We start from the raw sequence: 23,274 nt of genomic DNA, 5'->3' as shown, positions 1-23,274 counted from the left end.
AATATGTACATAGTAAAAGGACTAAAAGGAGATAGCTAGAATTTTGACTTTTTAAATTTTTCATCCTGACTTTTCTATTACAATAAAATTATGTACAAATAAGTTGTATGAATTGGAGAGGGTTTCCCCATCTCCAGATCCAATTAACAGAGTGATTCAGCACTAATTTTTATCTCATGCTGTCTTGCTTTACTTCTGGGTTATTTTGTGAGTGATAATTTCAGAAATATCCCTAGAGATGTAAAGCACCGTGAAATTCTAATTTAATTACTTGTATGTCTTACAGAAAGAATCACAGCTGTTATATCACAAAGGAGGAAAATGACAGCTAAATAGAAAGAACTTGAGCTTAGTTTCTTCGTTGGTGGAAAATAGATGCTCTTTCGCTAGAAACAATTGATTCAAGAATATTTCCTTTATTTTTTACTTGGTTGCACATCTCAGTACAAATGCAAAAGTGAGCCAAGTTCTTAGTCTAAAGACTCATCACTCTATTAACAAGTACTTAGCTTTTTTAGAGCTAGTTGCAATCAGTGACAAACACAATGCTGATATAAGGCAGTCCTTGAACAAAAATCTGTTGCTCTGAAAGCTTGGACAATAACTTTGCATCTCTTCAATGTAATAATGAATTGAAGATTAAAAATTATTTGTCCTCTTTCAACACATATTTAGTACTAAGTAGAAAAAGATCAACAATAGTATGAATAACTTTAGTTACTCAAATATACTCTCTAGAATTTTCTTGAGATGTCTGTTGCCATCCTTAAGACTTGTTGCCTTCATGAAGTCTTAATGTAGCTTCATGCTAAGTTGCTTCAGTTGTGTCTAACTCTTTGCTGCCCCATGGACTATTGCCCACCAGGCTCCTCTGTCCATGGGATTCTTCAAGCAAGAATACTGGAGTAGGTTGCCATGTCCTTCTCCAGGGGATCTTCCCGACCCAGGACTGAACCTGTGTCTCCTGCAGCTCTGCACTGCAGGCAGATTCTTTACCACTGAGCCACTGGGGAATCCCTCTAATCATTTTATTGCTATATTTTTATAGTTTTATATTATTAGTCATTGTTTATATATTTCTTTGTGTAACGTCTAACCTACTGTTCATGTTCATTTATCCTCTTGCTAGTTAAACTGTAAAGTTTTCAATGACATAGAACATCTTTGGTGAATTTTTAGAAATAATTTTATTGATCTATTTATTTATTTTTGGCAGTGCTGGGCCTTCGTGGGTGCGGGCTTTTCTCTAGTTGGTGGCGAGCAGGGGCTACTCTGTAGTTGTGGTATGCGGGCTTCTCACTGCGGTGGTCTCTTTTGTTGCGGAGCATGGGCTCTAATGCATGTGGGCTCCAGTGGTTGTGACAAGAGGGCTCAATAGTTGCAGCTCCAGGACTTTAGAGCTCAGGCTCACTAGTTGTGGCTCAGGGCCTTAGTTGCTCCGCTGCATGTGGGGTCTTTCCAGACCAGAGATCAAACCCTCGTCTCCTGCATTGGCAGGCAGATTCTTTACCACTGAACTACCAGGGAAGCCCTCTTTGATTCATTTTCATGGCACATCCAGTGGTATTGCCATGCCAGTCTTTTAAAAATTTAGTCTCTAATCTAATAAGATTGACCAAGTACAGTTTTGTGACAAACACCATTCTTTCCAAGAGTATATCAGTACCTGTTTCTGTAGTGTATAGAATCCAAATTTATTTTTAATGTAAAAGCAGTTCTCTCTATTTTTATTTCTTGTTATTATTTTTCCGGTTTCACCCAATTCCTTTTTACTAAAAAAAAAAAAAAAAAAAGCAGAAATAATGAAAATCAACTAAAAGTTTTTTTTTTTTTTTAACACACACCAAAGTGTAGGCAAAGTTATATAGCGAAGAGGGCTCAGGTTTAGAATCTGGCAGAAGTGGGTAAAGTTCCTGCTCAACCACTTTTAAACTGAATGACTTAGTATTTCCATTCTGCAGAGTTCTGATTAGTAAACTTGAGAGAATCCTCCCTGCCTTAGGAGCTGTATGAATTAGAAATATTATGCTGGAAGTGTCAAGTGCAAGGCCTGTACCTAGTAGGTGCCCAGTCATGAGAGGCAGCTATTATTTTTGTGTCTTTTACTATCTGGTGGTAACCACAGCTTCCTGTGGTAGAGAATATCATCTGCTCTATTGTGTTGTTAGAAATACACTGTCCCTGTTCATAGGAAGGTTATATGTTTCCACCCCATGATACCAGGTTCTGATTTGTATGTTGGCTGATGCTTTTTATTAGCAGAAGCTTTAAAAGCCATGTCATTTTTCCTTAGCCATTTTCTAGAGAAAGCAGCTCCTTCAAGCTAGGTCTCAGAGGGAAAAAAGTGTCAGGCAGAGACAAGCCAGCTGATGCAGAAATTGGCAAACCACTGGGATTTGTTGTTGATACTTGGCACATTTACGCTAAAATGACTGATACATCTTCTTCAGCTGCAATGGATTGTTTCATTATTTTAGCCTCCGTATGTGTTCTTCTTGGGGCTTCCCTGGTACCTCAGCTGGTAAAGAATCTGCCTGCAATGCAGGAGACACCAGTGTGATTCCTGGGTCGGGAAGATCCCCTGGAGAAGGGATAGGCTACCCACTCCAGTGATTCTTGGGCTTCCCTGGTGACTCAGACGGTCAAGAATCTGCCTGAAATGCAGGAGACCTGGGTTTGATCCCTTGGTTGGGAAGATCCCCTGGAGGAGGGCATGGCAACCCAGTCCAGTATTCTTGCCTGGAGAATTCCATGGGCAGAGGAGCCTGGCAGGCTAAAGTTCATAAGGTTGCAGAGTCAGACACAACTGAGCAACTAAGCACAGCACATGCATTTTTATTAAGTTTGAATGTAAAGAAACAGTGAAATGATAATGCATATATGGAAAGTTAGCACCAAGGACACGGATACACCAGGGATAAGGATTATCATGCTCTTTAAAATAAGCTTCAGTAATAGCATGAAAAATGAATCATATGCCGCATTTTCAGAGGAGACTATCCTCTCCCTAATAATAAATTAAAGAAGTTTCTCATATAAGTAGGCAACAATGAAAACTATACAAACAATATCTTTAATGTTTTTATTAAATAGTACATTCTAGTAACATTAAAATAGAATGTGGTGAAGGTGCTATGCAGTTCACTAATGTGGTCTAAGGCGGTAGCTCTCTGGGCTTATGGTCTTATCAAGATCAGGATTTAGACTACTAAGGAAGTGAAGAGATTATTTTTTATATGACCTGCTATATTTATCACTTGTCACAGCCTGGCTCTTGGTAAGAGATGGATGCAGGTTTTCTTCATGCAGCAGGTATTTTGAAATCACCTGCAGTGAGTTGGGCTCCTGCTGAGTCAAGTGCTAAAGATTTAGTCCTCAACAAGACTGGCAAGGCTCCTGCTGTCAGACTGCGTACAATATGAGAGATAGATGGTAAAAACAATGATTTCAGATTGTTATCAATTCTGCAATAGTCATAGAACTATTGTTTCCTTTTTTTTTTTCCTTGTGTCATACTCATCTGTGAATTTCAGGAAAATTTTCCAGTTCTCCTAAGTTGCCATATTTATTGGCTTAAAGTTGTTCCAGATATCCGTTTACTTTCTTTTTAATGCTTATGTACTCTTGTGTGCTAAGTCACTTTGGTTGCGTCCAACTCTTTGCGACCCTAGGGACTGTAGCCCTCCAGGCTCCTTTGTCCATGGGATTCTCTGGGCAAGGATACTGGAATGGATTGCCATGCCCTCCTCCAGAGGATCTTTCAGACCTAGGGACTGAAACCACGTCTCTTAAGTCTCCTGAATTGACAAGGGGGGTTCTTTACCACTAGGACCAGCTGGGAAACTTCCCTTGTGTCTCCAATGGTAAAGAATCTGCCTGCCTGCAGGAGACATGGGTTAAGTCCCTGGTTCAGGAAGATCTTCTGGAGAAGGGCATAGCAACCCACTCCAGTATTTTTGTCTGGAGAATTCCACGGATAGAGGAGCCTAGCGGGCTACAGTCCACGGGGTTGCAAAGAGTCAGTCATGACTGAGCAACTAACATTTAATGCTTGTAGGACCTTTACTGATGTCCCCCTTTTCATTTCTCTTTCTCTCTCTGATGAGCAGTCTATCTAGGAGTTTATCAATTTTATTAATCTTCCCCTTTTGACACTGTTCCTTTTCTTTATTGCACATCTCTTTTCTACTTCATTGATTTCTTTATTATCTCTTCCTTCTAGTTTATTTTGGAATATGTGCTGTTTTATTTCTAGATGGAAGTTTAGAGTATTGATTTTTTTTCACCCTTGCTGCTTTCCCAGCCGGAGAAGGCAATGGCACCCTACTCCAGTACTCTTGCCTGGAAAATCCCATGGATGGAGCAGCCTGGTGGGCTGCAGTCCATGAGTTCGCTAAGAGTCGGACACGACTGAGCGACTTCACTTTTACTTTTCACTTTCCTGCATTGGAGAAGGAAATGGCAACCCACTCCAGTGTTCTTGCCTGGAGAATCCCAGGGACGGGGGAGCCTGGTGGGCGGCCGTCTATGGGGTTGCACAGAATTGGACACGACTAAAGTGACTTAGCAGCAGCTTTCCCAGCATATGCATTTAAAGATCAAAATTGTTCTGCATCCCAGATGTTTTGATATATTGAACTTTCAATATTGTTTAGGTCAAATACCTTTTAATTTTCAATGTGAATCTTTGAATCCTGGCTTATTCAGAAGTAGGTTGCCCAATTTACAGATGTATCTTTCTTGTTCTCTGGTTTAATTCTACTTTAATAAGAGGTGCCTCATAGCCCCGGAAACAGTCCACCATTGTTGGGTGTAGTGTGCCACGTAAGATAGTTCAGTTGACTTGCCTAATCATAATATTCAAATTTTCCATGTCACTGATATTTTTTGTCTAGTTGTGCTTATGTCTTTGGAGAAGGCAATGGCAACCCACTTCAGTACTTTTGCCTGGAAAATCCCATGGGCGGAGGAGCCTGGTAGGCTGCAGTCCATGGAGTCGCTAAGAGTCAGACACGACTGAACGACTTCACTGTCACTTTTCACTTTACTGCATTGGAGAAGGAAATGGCAACCCACTCCAGTGTTCTTGCCTGGAGAATCCCAGGGACGGAGGAGCCTGGTGGGCTTCCATCTATGGGGTCACACAGAGTCGGACACGACTGAAGCGACAGCAGCAGCAGCAGCAGCTTATGTCTTGCAATTCATTTTCTATTAATTTAATATCTTCCTCACTATTTATTTCATATCTTTGTTTCTTTAGTCCTTCATTCCCCCTTTTTTTCTATTAATTTAGTGTTGCATTTTATACTCTATTAACACTTTAGTCATAGTAAAGAACCTGCCTACCAATGCAGGAGATGTAAGAGACGCAAATTCAATCCCTGGGTTGAAAAAATCCCCTGGAGGAGGGCATGGCAACCCACTCCAGTATTCTTGCCTGAAGAATCCCTTGGACAGAGGATCCTGACAGTTTATAGTCCATAGGGTCGCAAAGAGTAGGACATGACTGAAAGAGCTTAGCGCACGTGTGCACGCGCACACACACACACACACACACACACAATACTCTTTATATTATGCTTTTAGGAGTTCACTAGAGATGACCATCCACATCCTTGACTCTTAAAGTCTACCTTAAATTTGTATTTTACCACTTCCTTGAAGAGGAGAGAAACTTTAGCCATCCGGTCGCTCAGTCTTGTCTCTTTGAGACCCCATGGACTGCAGCACGCCAGGCTTCCCTGTCCCTCACCAACTCCCAGAGCTTGCTCAAACTCATGTCCATCGAGTCGGTGATGCTATCCAATCATCTCATCTTCTGTCGTCCCCTTTTCCTCCTGCCTTCAATCTTTCCCAGCATCAGGGCCTTTTCCAGTGAGTCAATTCTTCACATCAGATGGCCAGATTATGGAGTTTCAGCTTCAGCATAAGTCCCTCCAATGAATATTCAGGACTGATTTCCTTTAGGAGTGACTGGTTTGATTGACTGACTTCCTTTATGATTAACTGGAGAGAAACTTAAAGCAGAATAAATATTCAATAGTTTTAAAATGGCTAGTATCTTCCCCTGATAACTCAGTTGGTAAAGAATCTGCCTGCAATGCAGGAGACCTTGGTTTGATTCCTGGGTTGAGACGATCCACTGCAGACAGGATAGGTTACCCACTCCAGTATTCTTGGGCTTCCCTTGTGGCTCAGCTAGTAAAGAATCTGCCTGCAACACAGGAGACCTGTGTTCGATCCCTGGGTTGGGAAGATCCCCTGGAAAAGGAAAAGGCTACCCACTCCAGTATTCTGGCCTGGAGAATTCCATGGGCTGTATAGTCCATGAGGTCAAAAATAGTCAGACACAACTGAGCAACTTTCACTTTGACTTCAGTACTCTTTCTGATGCTCTTTTTGCAGTTCAGTGCTTCCAAATGGACTCACCATCCTTTAGCCTGAATACTTTTAATACTTTTTGCATGCAGATCAGTTGGCAACCAGTTCTGCCACTTTTTGCTTATTTGTACCTCTTCTTTTTTTTATCACTCTGAATATGTCGTTGCATTATCTTTTGGCTTCCATAGTTTGTATTACAAGTTAGCTATCAATTTTATTCCATAGTTTGTATTGCAAAGTCAGCTATCAGTTTTATCAATAAAATTGCTATAAAAGTGCAATAAAATGCCTCCTTTGAAGGTGATATATCTTTATCTCTGGCTGATTTTAAGATTTTCCTCTTTGTCTTTGATTTTAACATTTAGGCTGTGCTTATTTTATCTTATCCAGCTTGAAGTTGAGCTTCTTGAATCTGTGTTAATGTTTTTGACAGTCTTGGAGTATTTTTGGCTTTGTGTCTTCAAATACTTCTTGTGTTCTGTATTCTCTCTTCCCTCTTTCTAGGGCTACCATGATACATATGTTAGACCATTTAACTGTGTCTTATATGTCTCTTACATTCAGTTGTGTCTTTTCCCCCTCCCATTTTCTGTGTATCAGTTTACAAACTGTTTATTGACGTTTCTTTTTTTTCTTCATCAAGTCCATCTTCTCTGTCTGCTAAGTCACTTCAGTCGTGTCCGACTCTGTGCGACCCCATAGACGGCAGCCCACCAGGCTCCTCCATCCCTGGGATTCTCCAGGCAAGAACACTGGAGTGGGTTGCCATTTCCTTCTCCAATGCATGAAAGTGAAAAGTGAAAGTGAAGTCGTTCAGTCGTGTCCGACTCTGTGCGACTCCATGGACTGCCGCCTACCAGGCTCCTCCATCCATGGGATTTTCCAGGCAAGAGTACTGGAGTGGTGTGCCATTGCCTTCTCCATCTTCTCTGTCTAGTCTGCTATTAAACCTACACAATGAATTTTTATTTTCAGGTGTTATATATTTCAGTTCTAGACTGCTTGATTCTCTTTATCTTTTAGATTCCAACTCTAGATTGAAATTGTCTTTTCCTTCATTTGTCCATTTTTTCCACAATTTTCTTCACCATATTTGTAATAATGATTTAAAGTCCTTGTCTACAAACACCAACATATGAATTATCTGTGAGTCGGGTCCTCTTGTCTGTTTTGTTCTTTTGTTTATTGGTCATTTTTTCCTGATTCTGAAGTTCTCATAATTCTTTATTGTATGCCATACATTTTATATATAAGAATTACTGAGATTAAGAATGATTTTATTTTCTCTCATAGAAGGCTCTCACTTCCCTCTGTTAGCCAGACATGATAAGGAGCTGATTATCTCAAAAACTGCGGTTGAGTTGAGTTGGTCTCGGTTTCAGTTTTATCAACCCATCTATCTCTGTTTTTGTCCCTGCTTCTTGATATGACCACCCTCAGCTTTTGATTGAGAGCCAAGCAGTGTTCTATCTTCTTATCCCTGTATACTATAAACTGCCCTTTGGAGTTCTGAGTTTGAGTCTTTATTCTCTTACATTATAAAGCTCCAAACTTTGGAGGAGATTGTTAGCTATTTGTTGTAGGCTCCTCCTTCTAGTATTTACTTCTCAGTTCAGTTCAGTTCAGTCACTCAGTCATGTCCGACTCTTTGTGACCCCATGAATTGCAGCACACCAGGCCTCCCTGTCCATCACCAACTCCCGGAGTTTACCCAAACTCATGTCCATCGAGTTGGTGATGCCATCCAGCCATCTCATCCTCTGTCATCCCCTTCTCCTCCTGCCCCCAATCCCTCCCAGCATCAGGGTCTTTTCCAATGAGTCAACTCTTCACATTAGGTGGCCAAAGTATTGGAGTTTCAGCCTTAGCATCATTCCTTCCAAAGAACACCCAGGACTGATCTCCTTTAGAATGGACTGGTTGGATCTTCTTGCAGTCCAAGGGACTCTCAAGAGTCTTCTCCAACACCACAGTGCAAAAGCATCAATTTTTCGGCACTCAGCTTTCTTCACAGTCCAACTCTCACATCCATACATGACCACAGGAAAAACCATAGCCTTGACTAGATGAACCTTTGTTGGCAAAGTAATGTCTCTGCTTTTGAATATGCTATCTAGGTTGGTCATAACTTTCCTTCCAAGGAGTAAGCATCTTTTAATTTCATGGCTGCAGTCACCATCTGCAGTGATTTTGGAGCCCCAAAAAATAAAGTCTGACACTGTTTCCACTGTTTCCCCATCTGTTTTCCATGAAGTGATAGGACCAGATGCCATGATCTTTACTTCTAAGCACCGCCAAACTTCAGATTTCACTGCCATTCCAGCCGTACCTCATCCCCAACTGCCCATACAGCCGGTGTTAAGCAAATGTCCTGTGGAGAAAATCAGCTACATGTTTGGGGTCCCACAGGGTTTCACCTTGTCATGCCAGCTCATGCAACTGTCAGCAAATCCACTTGTTTCTCTTTTCCCTGGTAGAGTTTCAAATAGGTAGAGTTTCTCTGCCTATACCAAGCCTATGCTTAATCTATGGTCAGAATCAGCAAATGCCCCTATAGACGAAAGCATTTTATCTCGGAAGGACACTTCCCTGTTTGGAGTTTTATTTCAATAATGATGTTGCTTCCATAGATCTCCAATGACTATAAAATTATGTTCTTAATGTGTATCCTTTACCCCACCTAGTTATTGTAGCAGGAGGGATGGCTCCCTAGTAGACTGTTACATCTTACTTGGAAGCTCAAGTTTCCCCTGACATTGAATATTCTTCTACAATTTAAATGGTTACATAGCTTTCCAACAATTAGAATACATTTTGTTCCATGTTATATTTTCTAATATTTTTGGAAATTTAGGAAGTAGTTTTTCATCTTGTAACAAATATTCTTATAACCAAATGTCTGGTTACATTTTGTTGTTGTTGATTAGTCACTAAGTCATGTCCAGCTCTTTGTGACCACATGCACTGTGGCATGCCAGGCTCCTCTGTCCTTCACTGTCTCCCAGAGTTTGCTCAGATTCATGTCCATTGAGTCGGTGATGCTATCTAACCATCTCATCCTCTGTCACCCCCTTTTCATTTTGCCTTTGAGCTCTCCCAGCTTCAGGGTGTTTTCCAGTGCGTCTGCTGTTTGTATCAGGTAACCAAAGTTTTGGATCTTCAGCTTCAGCACTAGTTCTTCCAATGATTTTTCAGGGTTGGTTTCCTTTAGGATTTGCTGGTTTGATCTCCTTGCAGTCCAAGGGACTCTCAAGAGTCTTCTCCAACGCCACAGTTCAAAAGCATCATTTCTTCAGCACTCAGCCTTCTTTATGGTCCAGCTCTCACATCCGTACATGACTACTGGAAAACCACAGCTTTGACTATATGGACAAAGTTGGCAAAGTGATGTCTCTGCTTTTCAATACACTGCCTAGGTTTGTTATAGCTTTCCTTCCAAGGAGCAAGCATCTTTTAATTTCATGGCTGCAGGCACCATCCAACATGATTTTGGAGCCCAAGAAAATAAAATCTGTCACTGCTTCTACTTTTTCCCCTTTTATTTGCCACAAAGCAATGGAACCAGATGTCATGATCTTTGTTTTTTCAGTGCTAAGTATCAAACCAGCTTTTTCAGTCTCCTCTTTCACATTCATCAAGAAAGAGGCTGTTTAATTCCTCTTTGCTTTCTGCCGTTAGAGTGGTATCATCTGTGTATCTGAGGTTGTTGATATTTCTTCCGGCAGTCTTGATTCCAGCATGTGATTCATCCAGACTGGCATTTCTGATGATACACTCTGCATATAAGTTAAATAAGAAGGGTTACAGTTTTTCCAGTTTTGAACCAATCAGTTGTTCCGTGTCTGGTTCTAACTGTTGCTTCTTGTCCTGCATACAGGTTTCTCAGGAGACAGATTAGGTGGTCTGGTATTCATATTTAATGCTTTTTCTTAGTGTAAATCCATAGATATGGAAATATTGTGTCAATAGGTATGCATTACTTTTTTTTGACATTTTACAATTTTTGATAAATATTGGCAAATTTATGCCAAGAAATAGTGTATTAATTTACTTTTCAATGTGTGAGAATTCCTACTTCCTTAAGACTTTCTCCTCAATATGCTTCTTATTATGAAGTATTCTGAGCCATAAAAAATATAACTTATTAATTTATTGGCATCTATATTTTGCTTAAAATATTTTAAATTGTATTGTTTATGGTAACAGAAAAACAGATATAAGCCCATTTAATTTTTTCAGTTTGGTTAGTTTGGCACATAGGAAATACTTATCAGTATTTACTGATTGATTTAGGGTTATCTTGCTTTTCGCATCTTCCTTTGAATATATTAAGAGAATTTTTCCATAATTTTTTCTTTCAGTAAAAATGAAAAATTTATTTGTTGAAAGATATTTCATATATTGATATGAATTGGTAGAAAGTATAAATTACTGGTAGAAAGAAAGGTATTAACTCCTTTCTTCTCCTATATCTTTTTTATTTGGACTTTCTACTTGCCTCTGAGAAAACACAAAGACCTTTGGATTTTGTATGAGTCTAAAACTTATAAATCATGTCTTTCCTTGATATGACCTGCTTTGGATATCAGCAATCTGGGTTACATGGTTTTTCCATTTTAGATTTGGTAAACTCCTGTACTTCTGGAGAGAAAAGGAATTCTTCTTAATCATCAGCAGTGATGCAGTTAAAAATATTTTTTTCTTATTCCACATGCAAAACTGTTCAAGCCAACTAGTACTTGTTTGAGTTTTGTTTCTTCTCAGAGATACTTTTCCTGATTAAAAAGTAAGACCCTTAAAAGGGCACACGATTCTCAATATTCAGAAAATATGTACTTATCCTTTTCAAGTTTACCTTACCATTTTAAAGTACAGAAAATTTCAAGTATGTATAATAGCCAAGAATGTACTCTAATGTACACCATTGTGCCCACTGCCATTTTTGCAATTCCCATCTTTCATTTTCAGTTAATGATTTTAATAAAAATGCTCTTATCTTAGAATTCTAATGTTTTTCCGTAAGTATCTCTTTACTGTATCATTAAATGTTTATTCACTAGGTATTTAGTCTATATTTTTCTCAATCTGGTTTTTTAAAGTAGAGATTTCATTTTTCATGTTTGTCTCAGTTTTTATTAGTTACTAGGCCATTTATATTAATTTTGTTCTACTTTGTGCTCTTAAATGAAATAATATTGAGTATTATTGCCTGTTAAATGATGTATATGAGGGGACCCTTGAACAGAACCTATGAAGTGTTACCTTGAAAATACAGTGGATGTATAAGCACTGAAGACTTTTCAAATGTTGAAGCATTTTTAAAGGTAGATAGATTCATGCACATCCAGAAAATGGTTCTCATTCTCTTTGAGCAAAAACTAGTATGCACAAGCACCATCTCTTTATTCCTAATTTCTTATTGCAATAGACATTCTTTATTGTATTTTTATATCGCTCATACAAAAATGATTGTTTCAGTATGTTATGTAGATAATATTCCTGATTGCTTTGTGTATTGTTTTTACTTTGTTTACTTATAAAACTTTTCAAAAAACCACTTAACAAATATGCACAGGGTTCTTATCTTTAAATTTTCACTTTTTATAAATGCTCACACACGCACATACATTCTCTCACATTTCTGGAAGACTGTTGAAGAGTGGATTTTTTTAAAGACTGGGGCTGCTATGGTGAGGCTGAGTTAAGTGGGGGGAATGCCATGTTGCTGAGGGTGAGGGTGTGCAGTTACTTAAGCATTAAATCCTAATAGCACACTAGATTCTGGGGTGAAGGCCAGTGGAATATTTTTACTTGCTCAGGCCTTGGAGTTATGCAAACAGAGGCTATTGCAAACTCAGAGTTTCATGATTGAGAAAGTAAACTTGTACATTTGTGGGTTTATTTTTTTTTTATAGGTTCAAAAAGGCATTTGAATCAGAGCCAACACTACAGTCAGGAATTAATTATGCGGTCCTCCTCCTGGCATCTGGGCACCAGTTTGAATCTTCCTTTGAGCTCCGAAAAGTTGGTAATTACAGCTTGATGTTTTACATGGAATCAAAAAAGTGGATCCAACTCAGTGCAAAGAAAAAGGGTCTTTCATAGATAGTTCCTTTGCTTTCTGTCTCATCTGACTTCCTGAAAAAAAAATTATATCTCCTTATTTAATGTTTCATGCTATTGTGCAGAATCTTGATATTGGGATGTAATTAGATTTTTAATTTATTTCATCTGATTCTAAAAATCCGCTAGTTGATATTTTTTTATTCTCTCTCAGTGTGTGTGTGTTAGTCTTTAGTCCTGTCCAACTCTTGGCGACCACATGTACTGTAGCCCGCCAGGCTCTTCTATCCATGGGATTCTCCAGATAAGAATATTGGAGTGCACTGCCATTTCCTTCTCCAGGGGGTTTTCCAGAGTCAGGGATCCAACCCGGGTCTCCTGCACTGTAGGCAGACAGTCTTTACCTGCTGAGCCTCCAGGGAAGCCCATTCCTTCTCAAACTCATATTAGAAATAGGGGCTTTGCATTTAGCCCACAACTCCCGAATAAGGTAGTATTCTATGAAACATCAGGAAAGTTTCCTATTTTAGGTTAATTTTGTTTTCCTGGTGCTGAAAAAAAAAAAGGGAAAGAAAGACTTCTGATACTCCCTGTTTCTGTTTCTCAGGCACACCTGCCCTATGACTTCAGCATTGTTTCTGGTAGAGCCTCCCAAGACCCTAGAACAGCAGGTCAAGCAGATGGAGTCTTGGCAGTGACTGGTCTCCTCAGAGACCATCTCTGAATTGTAGCCATTGATAGAATGTGCTTTTGTCCCTTTTATCAGTGGACATTGTCTTACATGCTGACCCCTCTTTGGAATTTTTAAAGATTAGGACATCTTAAGTGAATAACTTTTGTATGATTTCCTTAGTTCTTGCTTTGATAACATTTTTAAGGTTCTAGATACTGAATACTGTGTAAGGTAGTCAAATTTTCTATCTCTTGAATGTTGAACTGTCTTTTTGCAGAGAAGCTTTCCAACTCTCATAGGAGTTTTTACTACAGACAGAAATGTTTTTCCATGGTTTTTGTAGAGGAAAAAAAATTGATCTTAGTGAAGCTGTGAATTATATGTAGACAAAACTTTTCCTTTAAGATTTCTAACTGGACAATGTTTTTAATCTTTCATAAAGAAAAAGTGAGCCCTGGGTGTTTTTTTACACTATTTGGGAAGGGCTAATTAAATAACCATATGTATATTCTGGGAAATCTTTGAAGGCAAGTAAAGTATGAGTATTAAATTCTTTTTAAAAGCCCAGACTAAAAGAATGATACAGTGTTTGTCGCTGCTGGATTGCAGTGGTATTCAATGCACAGAGTTTTATTTGAATTCATTTTTTTTTAAGCTGGAAAATGAAATCAGAAAAAATACACTGCAATGTGTACTTTTCAGAAATTATCATCATAATAAAATTCTCCATCTAAAGTTATTTTTAAAACTCTATACTGATCCTATGTATTGAGCTTCCCTGGTAGCTCAGTTGGTAAAGAATCTGCCTGCAATGCAGGAGACTGAGTTCAATTCCTGGGTTGGGAAGATCCCCTGGAGAAGGAAATGGCAACCCACTCCAGTATCCTTGCCTGGAAAATCCCATGGACAGAGGAGCCTGGTGCTCTGCAGACCATGGGGTCGCTGTATTAGTGATCTAAAATGACTTGTATTACTCTGTTCTTGAACTTGAGGTTGAAGCCTCCATATCTTTACAGAAATTGGCATTGATTTGCATGTGTAGGTAGAGCAGTAACATAGTGGTTTGAAATGTATCTGTTCTAAATTCTCTTTTTTAAGTTAAATGTAGATTAAGATGGTCAGCACTCTTCTAAGGGAGTAGATCTTAAATGTTCTCACTACAAAAACAAATGGAAATTATATGACATGATGGAGGTGTTAGCTAATGCTATAGTGATCATTTTGCCAGATACAAGTGTATCAGATCAACACGCTGCACATCTTAAAATTACACAATGTTCTGTCAATTATGTCTTTGAAGAACTGGAGGGAAAAAAAGGATGATCAGCACTCTGAGGTTTGAGGAACTGCGATTAATGGAATTTTGTAAAGGAAACACACTTCAACTTTTTCCAGGAAGAGCTCATTCATAATACACGTTGAACAAGCATTTGAAAGCATATGAAGTTGAATTTTTAATTTGGAAATTGCAAAACTTACACAGACTTAAAATATGACTTGACAATGAATTTTTAGTTCCCATAAAAGCTAAACTTTAGGCTTCTAAAATACTGTGATATACACTGGAAAATGTATGTCCTTAAATAACTGAAAGGGGATTCCCAGGTGGCTCAGTGGTAAAGAATCCGCCTGCCAATGCAGGAGACATGGGTTCTATCCCTGGGTCATCCTCTGGAGAAGGAAATGGCATCTCACTCCAGTATTCTTGCCTGGGAAATCCCACGGACGGAGGAGTCTGAAGGGCTAAAGTCCATGGGGTTGCAAAAGAGGCAGACACAACTTAAAGACTAAACGATGATACTAAAAGGCAGTTAAAGCTCACTAACTTAGATTCTACTCATAAATTATGCTAAGAAGTATAGGTTGACCTAAAATTAATATTTATATGGTAAAATAGGATTAAAGGGATTTTCAGGGGAAAACAGGTTGATTAAATGAATATTTTAACATAATAATTGTATTAATTAAAGTAATTAACTTACTAATTAACAACATATTTGAGATATTTTAAAGATATATAGTTGCATTCTTTTTTAAATCATAACTCAGTTCTTGTGTTCTGATAGTATTCATTTTTCTTTATGAAATCTTTTCTTTAGATGTATTTTGAAATTTATTTATAAAGGGTAAACAATGAAAATTAAGATGTCATAAGATGATTATTAAGCCTGAAGCTTTTCAAACATATTATCTTAAGTTTAAGAATTCTAATGTTAAGAATAATTCTTAACTGTTATCATCTGTTAACCAAAGACTGTTAATTCTAGTTGTGTGTTTGTTTGAGGTTATGGCTAATTGTTTCATGATCTGTGTTTTCAATATCCCAGTTTTTGAATAATCTTTGGTATTTGTACTGTTTAGAACTAGGATTTGGAAACAACCGCATCTTTTATCTTTATCCTTTTTCCAGCTTCACAAGACTTAAAATTAATAAGCTTTAGTTAAATAAAAGATGTTTCTCCCATGTTCTGTGGAATTTTCAACCATGAGACACTTTATGAGATGATGATGTAATAAGAGAACAGTGTGATTGGAATTGAGACAAACCACTATTTGAATCTTATTTTCAGGGAGCCATAAAAATAAAATTTGTGTTACTGAATATAAAAATCCATGACTCTTAAAAGATAATCAAGAAAAAGAAATCAAAACAAAAATAAAATCCATCACCAACCACAAAACAACTCATTTGCTGTCAATGGAGGTGACCAAATTCTCAGAAAATTTGAAATTACAGGGAACAAAGTACAATACTTTCCCTTCCTTTTAAAGGGATACTATAGTTCATCCCTGGAGAAGGAAATGGCAACCCACTCCAGTATTCTTGCCTGGAGAATCCCATGGACAGAGGAGCTTGGTGGACTACAGTCCATGGGGTCTCAGAGTCAGACCTGATTGAGTAGAGCCTAGATCATCCAGTTGAAGAGGTAAAGCTCTTCTTAAGATATGCTACATACTAACTGTATGTTTTTAAGAATGTTTTCTTCGGAAGAATGCTAGCTGATAAAGTAGAAGGACTGATGAAACTGATAATGATAGTGATGCTAAGATAATGATTCTGACCAGGATCATCGATTAGAACTAACACCATTAGGATGTTTATTTTTTTTTAATTTTCATTTGCCATATTTACATGAAACCCAAGCTCACCAGCAAATTGCTTACCAATCACAAAGAAACAATGCACCCATACAATTCATTGTATATATCCCCTCCAGGGGTCCAGCTGTCAGTGATCCACCCAGCATGGCTTGATGGCTGGACTTTTGCCAGCTGATACAGAGAACGTGAAATAAGCGGCATCTCTTGTGAAACACTGTTCAGTCGCCCAGGCATGTCCAACTCTTTGCGACTCCATGGACTGCTACATGCCAGGCTTCCCTGTCCTTCACTCTCTCCCGGAGTTTGCTCAAACTCATGTCCATTGTATCAATAATGCCATACAACAGTCTCATCCTCTCTCACTCCCTTCTCCTCCTCCCCTCAGTCCTGTGAAATAGTCTCACCAAAAATGTTTAACCCAAGCCTTAAGATTTAACAGTCAGTTAATAGAATCACAGTTGGATAGAGAAATAAGTCAGACAACACCAAGAAATGCTATCAGCCAGATCCAGAAGGTCAAAACATTCTACAGGGCTCCCTGCCTGGTCTCTTCAAAAAGTCAACGTCATGGAGAAAAGTGTGGGTGGATTGGTTAGGTTAAAAGATATTTCAGTTCAGTTCAGTTGCTCAGTCATGTCCGACTCTTTGTGACCCCATGAACCACAGCACGCCAGACCTCCCTGTCCATCACCAACTCCCTGAGTCCACCCAAACCCATGTCCATTGAGTCGGTGATGCCATCCAACCATCTCATCCTCTGTTGTCCTCTTCTCTCCCTGCTCTCAATCTTTCCCAGCATTAGGGTCTTTTCAAATGAGTCAGCTCATTAGAGACATTTTTAAAAAATGCAATTAATGATTCCCGTTTGGATTCCCGTTTGAAAAAACAAAGAGAACAACAACAAAAAGCTATTCAGTTCAGTCGCTCAGTCGTGTCTGACTCTTTGCAACGCCATGGACTACAGCACTCCAGGCTTCCCTGTTCATCACCGACTCCCAGAACTTGCTCAAACTCATGTCCATCGCATCAGTGATGCCACCCAACCATCTCATCCTCTGTCGTCCCCTTCTCTTCCTGCCTTCAATCTTTCCCAGCATCAGAGTCTTTTCCAGTGAATCAGTTCTTTGCATCAGGTGGCCAAAGAAATTTGGGGAACGGTTGGGGAATTTGAATCAGGATGAGATATTAAATAATATGAGAGAATTATTATTTTTATTAGGTGCAATAATCAAATGCGGCTTCCCGTGTAGCTCAGTGAGTAAAGAATCTGCCTACAATGCAGGAGATTCGGGTTCGATTCCTGGGTTGGGAAGATCCCCTGGAGAAGGAAATGAAACCCACTCCAGTATTCTTGCCTGGAGAATCACGTGAACAGAGGAACCCAGAGGGCTATAGTCCATGGGGTCGCAGGAGTCAGACACGACTAAATGGCCACCACCAAGGATTTGGGAACATGAAATCAGTTACTAAAAATATCTAACCATCTGAAGACCTGTTCCACCAGTTTCCCTGGAGCACAGAGTGCCTCATTCTCCACCCTGAATTCCCCTCAGGGGATGTTGAAGCTCAGCAGCCAGGGTTCAGTCTCCACAGAGGCAGAGGTCAGATGCCCTTGTTGTTGTTCAGTTGCTGACAAGTGTTCAAAAAAATGATCAAGGAGAATGTGTAGGAGAATTTTTATACTATGACACAATATTTAAGGGTGAAATCTGTAATTTTATCTGAAATGGTTCAGCCAAAGTATTCAGGGAGATGAAGCAATAGCAAAATGTTAGCAGTTGTTGAAAATGTGATCATTGTAGCATTTTTCTACTTTGATGTATGCTTGGAATTCATCACAATGGAAAGTTAAGCTGGTAACAATCTAACCTCCACCGGGGCTGTGCGACCTTCAACAAGTTGCTTAACATCTCTTGGCATTTTTTTCTTTCCATTATTGCCAAAGGGACTAATCTTTGATTGTGGTGGTTTTGCTTTTCAGTCGTTCTGTTGAGTCTGACTCTTTGTGACCCTATCGACTACAGCATGCCAGGCTTCCCTGTCCTTCACCATCTCCCAGAGCTTGCTCAAACTTATGTCCATTGAGTCGGTGATACCATCCAACCATCTCATCCTCTGTCATCCCCTTCTCCTCCTGCCTTCAATCTTTCCCAGCATCAGGGTCTTTTCTAATGAATTGGTTCTTCCTATCACGTGGCTGAAGTATTGGAGCTTCAGCTTCAGCATCAGTCCTTCCTATGAATATTCAGGATTGATATCCTTTAGGGTGGATTGGTTGGATCTCCTTGCAGTCCAAGGGACTCTCAAGAGTCTTCTCCAACACCACAGTTCAAAAGCATCAGTTCTTCCATGCTCAGCCTTCTTTATGGTCCAATTCTCATATCCATACATGACTACTGAAAGAACCATAGCTTTGACTATACAAACGTTTGTCAGCAAAGTAGTGTCCCTGCTTTTAATACATTGTCTAGGTTTGTCATAGCTTCTTCCAAGGAGCAAGTGTTTTTTAATTTCATGACTGCAGTCACCATCCACAGTGATTTTGGAGCCCAAGAAAATAAAGTCTGACACTGTTTCCATTGTTTCCCCATCTATTTGCCATGAAGTGATTGGACTGGATGCCATGACCTTCGGTTTTTGAATGCTGAGCTTTAAGCCAGCTTTTTCACTCTCCTCTTTCTCTTTCATCAAGAGGCTCTTTAGTTCCTCTTTGCTTTCTGCCATTAGGGTAGTATCATCTGCATACCTGAGGTTATTGATATTTCTCCTGGCAATCTTGAGTTCAGCTTGTGATTCATCCATCTCAGCATTTCCCTTGAGGTACTCTGCATATAAGTTAAATAAGCAGGGTGACAATATACAGCCTTGATGTACTCCTTTCCCAATTTTGAGCTAGTCCATTATTCCATATCTGGTTCTAACTGTTGCTTCTTGACCTGGATACAGGTTTCTGAGATAGCAGGTAAGGTGGTTTGGTATTCCCATCTCTAAGGATTTTCCAGTTTATTGTGATCCACACAGTCAAAGGCTTTAGCATAGTCAATGAAGCAGAAGTAAATGTTTTTCTGGAATTCCCTTGCTTTTTCTATGATCCAACAGATGTTGGCAACTTATTCTCTGGTTCGTCTGCCTTTTCTAAATCCAGCTTGAACATCTGAAAGTTCTTGGTTCATTTATTGAAGCCTAGCTTGGGGAATTTTGAGCATTACCTTCCTAGAGTGTGAAATGAGTGCAATTGTGTGGTAGTTTGAGCATTCTTTGGCATTGCCTTTCTTTGGGATTGGAATGAAAACTGACCTTTTCCAGTCCTGTGGCCACTGCTGAGTTTTCCAAATTTGCTGGCATATTGAGTGCAGCACTGTCACAGCATCATCTTTTAGGATTTGAAATAGCTCAGCTGGAATTCCATCACCTCCACTAGCTTTGTTCATAGTGACTCTTCCTAAGGTCCACCTGACTTCACACTCCAGGATGTCTGCTTCTAAGTGAGTGATCACACCGTCGTGGTTATCTGGGTCATTAAGACCTTTTCTGTCTGGTTTTGTATATTCTTGCCACCTGTTCTTAATATCTTCTGCTTCTGTCAGGTCCATACCATTTCTGTCCTTTATTGTGCCCATCTTTGCAGGAAATATTCCCTTGATATCTCTAATTTGTGTTGTTGTATGGGTTGAAAAGAGTTACCTTTTCAGTGTGCCGTGCTAGGGCTAGGCATATAATGAGTGTTCAATAAAAATGTCATACCTTTCTCTGTTAAAACAGCTGCTGCAAAATATAAAAACTATGATAGAAAGTAAACTATTAAAAAATCTTCAATTCTTAGAAGTCAACCAGTTCTAATTAGAGCATTGTCAACATTTAAATTGCCTAAACAGATGATTGAATCAAAGAACTGGTATTTAAAACAGCAATGACATGCTGTTAATTGCTTATAAATTTTGCCAAAATTTTTTAAATAGTGAAAAATAGCCAGATAGTAAGAACTTGGTAAAAAGATAGAATCATCCATCAGCAATAGTGCTTTAATAATTTGGTCCTAGCAATCAAAAACCTTAAAAGTGCTATAGCCTGGGACCAAGCATAACACTACCTCTGAGACTCTATCCTATGGAAATAATCCTAATTATGGAACAAATATCATGTACTAAGATATTTATTCCTCTATTCCTTGGATGGGTAGGTGGAGGGGGCTTGGGGAGAAAGGGATCCTAAATATAAAAAATTAGAGCCATATTCTTAACTCCAAACTTAAAAGATTACTATCTCCTGTAGAAACAGGTTTCATACATCATGTGGAAAGACCATAAATGCTAATTCATAAAAGATATATAAACATATAAAGACAGTCAATCTCAAAGCTTTAAAAAAAACCATGTTTCCTTTTGTTCTCCATTACATTGGCAAAGATGAAAGGACGTAATATTACCCATAATGTGTGCTCAGCCACTCAGTCATGTCCAACTCTTTTCGACCCCATGGACTGTTACCCACAAGGCTCCTCTGTCCATGGAATTTTCCAGGCAATAATACTGGAGTGGGTTGCCATTTCCTATTCCAAAGGATAGTCCCCACCCAGGGATCAAACCCACATATCTTGTCTCCTGCATTGGCTGGCAGATTCTTTACCACTGTACCACCTGGGAAGCCCACTACCATAATATCAACACTAAAATGAGCATATCTCTGTCCCCAGCAAGTCCAAGTTGAGGATTTTATTACGAAGAAATAATTGAACAAGTGCACAAAGCCATGTGTACAAGAATATTTATAGTGATAAAAAGCAGCTACCATCTTCATTTGGGTAAATAAACCATGACCCATCTGTATACTAAAATACTGTTTGCCATTAAACAAGAAATACATTTTGTCCAAATGCTGAATGATTCAGAGTCGCATCATTTGACCAAATTATGTTAAGGCCAAAGTTAAGATGACCTTCATAGAGTGAACTTCTGGCATGCGAGAATAAATCTACATTTTAATTTTAAAACTAATAGAACTTTACTGTTAAACACTTTCATAGTCCCTGTTTAAATGTTTAAATGGTCCGATGCTACCTTAGTCCTACATTCATTGTTCTGAAAGTATGAAACAAAAAAAAAGAAATATTCATATTCAACTGAGGTTGACAGAAACACACATTTTTAGTATCTAATTTCCCCCATACACTTTCTTCTTCCATTTATATTTGTTGTATTTTTTCTGTCCAGGTAGGATATCATAGATGTTGTTGCATACACGTGCAGTTTTTTTTCATCTCATGAAATTTTAAGGTGGCAAAGCTGTTCTCTTTTTAAATTATCATCACAAAATGTGAAGTCCCAAATGGACTTTTTCCTAAAATACTCATGGCTTAAGTGGAATTATATAATAAAAAACAGCATAAGGTTTTTTAAAGGTTGTTTTGTTTCATTAAAGCATAATTTAAAAAAAAAGGTAAATTCATGACTCTCCGAAAATATAAAAGATTCTATTTAATTCAGTGAACATGGAAACAGTAAGAGGCTATGTCCTGTTTAAAGTGCTTTTAAGAAGCTAATGTTAGTCATTCAGTCACGTCTGATACTTTGTGACCCCGTGGACTGTAGCCTGCCAGGCTTCTCTGTCCATGGAATTCTCCAGGCAAGAATGCTGGAGTGGGTAGCCATTCCCTTCTCGAAAGGATCTTCCTTGGAGATAAGGTAATCATAATTTAAGAAAGAAATCTTAGAATCAGATTTCTGAGTTTGATTTTTAAAAAACTATTTTATAACCAGCCGGTTATAAATATTAGATATTGTTTCACTAGACAGGAATGCAAAACACAAATTAACAAGGAAACTTCTCTAAGCCTGAGATCATTTATTGTTGTCATTTAGTCACTAAGTGGTGACCAACTCTTTTGTGACCCCATGCCTTGTAGCCCACCAGGCTTCTCCGTCCATTGGGTTTCCCAGGCAAGAATACTGGGGTGAGTTTCCATTTCCTTCTCTAGGAAATCTTCTGACCCACAGATGAACGTGCATCTCCTGCATCAGCAGGTGGATTCTTTACCACTGAGCCACCAAGGAAGCCCATATACAAACATATATAATAATTCTGGAATGATGTACATCAATGTGAAGTTGGCAGTTATTTGGAGGTTTTCCAATTGAAGGGAAATTATCAGTTTTTTCTGTGTACCTTTCTGATTAGTCTTTTTTTCTTTCTTTTACAATGAACTTAAGCCCTTTTAAGAATCAGAAACTTAACAAAGGTATTTTAATCTGGAAGGAGGAATGAAAGCTTGCTTTTTAATAAAGAAGTCAGCTCTGCCTGCCTGTGGTGTGTTTGTAACGTTCTTTTTCCTATTCATCTTCTAGGGGTGAAGCTAAGTAGTCTTCTTGGTAAAAAGGGAAACTTGGAAAAACTCCAGAGCTACTGGGAAGTTGGATTTTTCCTGGGGGCCAGTGTCCTGGCCAATGACCACTTGAGAGTCATTCAAGCATCTGAAAAGCTTTTTAAACTGAAGACACCTGCATGGTAATAGTAAACTGTTAGGTGTTTATAGATTTATTTTTTTATAAAAGCTCCTATCACTTGTTTCTAAATCGTTAAATATGTTGAACTGACAACTAGATGATTTTATTTGCTTAGAGACTGAAATGCACAATCTAGAGGAAAAAGCGATTGATGCTCATAAACAAAATGTATTGATTGTAGGTTCTGATGACTTCAGACACAGGTGATATCTGATGGCCACCAAGCTTAGCCTTTCCATCACACTGACCAACCTACTAGCCCAAGTTGGCCAGTATCTCCTACTTGAATCATACACACACCTCCAACTTTACATGTGCAGCTCTAATCAGCAGATTCACAAGCTTCTATCTCAGCTTCCCAGTCTCTGCTCCAAACATGTGCCCTCTGTTTCCTTCATGATCTAACCTCCCTGTTAGGACTCTCATTCTTGAGTTGCACTTCTTTGTTACTTATAATTTCCTAACACTTTTAGATGTTTCATATATTATGTGTGTTTTTCTAATTTCAAACAGTTCTTGGGATGCAACCAAGTCTCATCACTATGGATGTGGTAA

The 23,274-nt window shown here is 38.8% G+C and overlaps 1 protein-coding gene across 1 annotated transcript in view; it reads left to right on the top strand.

The window, feature by feature from the left end:
• Window positions 1-23,274, top strand: part of MAP3K5 (mitogen-activated protein kinase kinase kinase 5) — a 228,669-nt gene that overhangs the window by 113,038 nt on the left and 92,357 nt on the right. Inside the window, exons 8-9 of the mRNA XM_061428082.1 lie at window positions 12,297-12,409; window positions 22,561-22,720. Coding sequence (XP_061284066.1) covers window positions 12,297-12,409; window positions 22,561-22,720 — 273 coding nt within the window. The remainder of the gene's footprint in view (window positions 1-12,296; window positions 12,410-22,560; window positions 22,721-23,274) is intronic.

Source organism: Bos javanicus, chromosome 9 (genome assembly GCF_032452875.1).
Source record: "Bos javanicus breed banteng chromosome 9, ARS-OSU_banteng_1.0, whole genome shotgun sequence".
Lineage (NCBI taxonomy): Eukaryota > Metazoa > Chordata > Mammalia > Artiodactyla > Bovidae > Bos > Bos javanicus.
The sequence above is the reverse complement of the archived record's forward strand: the minus strand, read 5'-3'. Positions and strand labels throughout refer to the sequence as shown.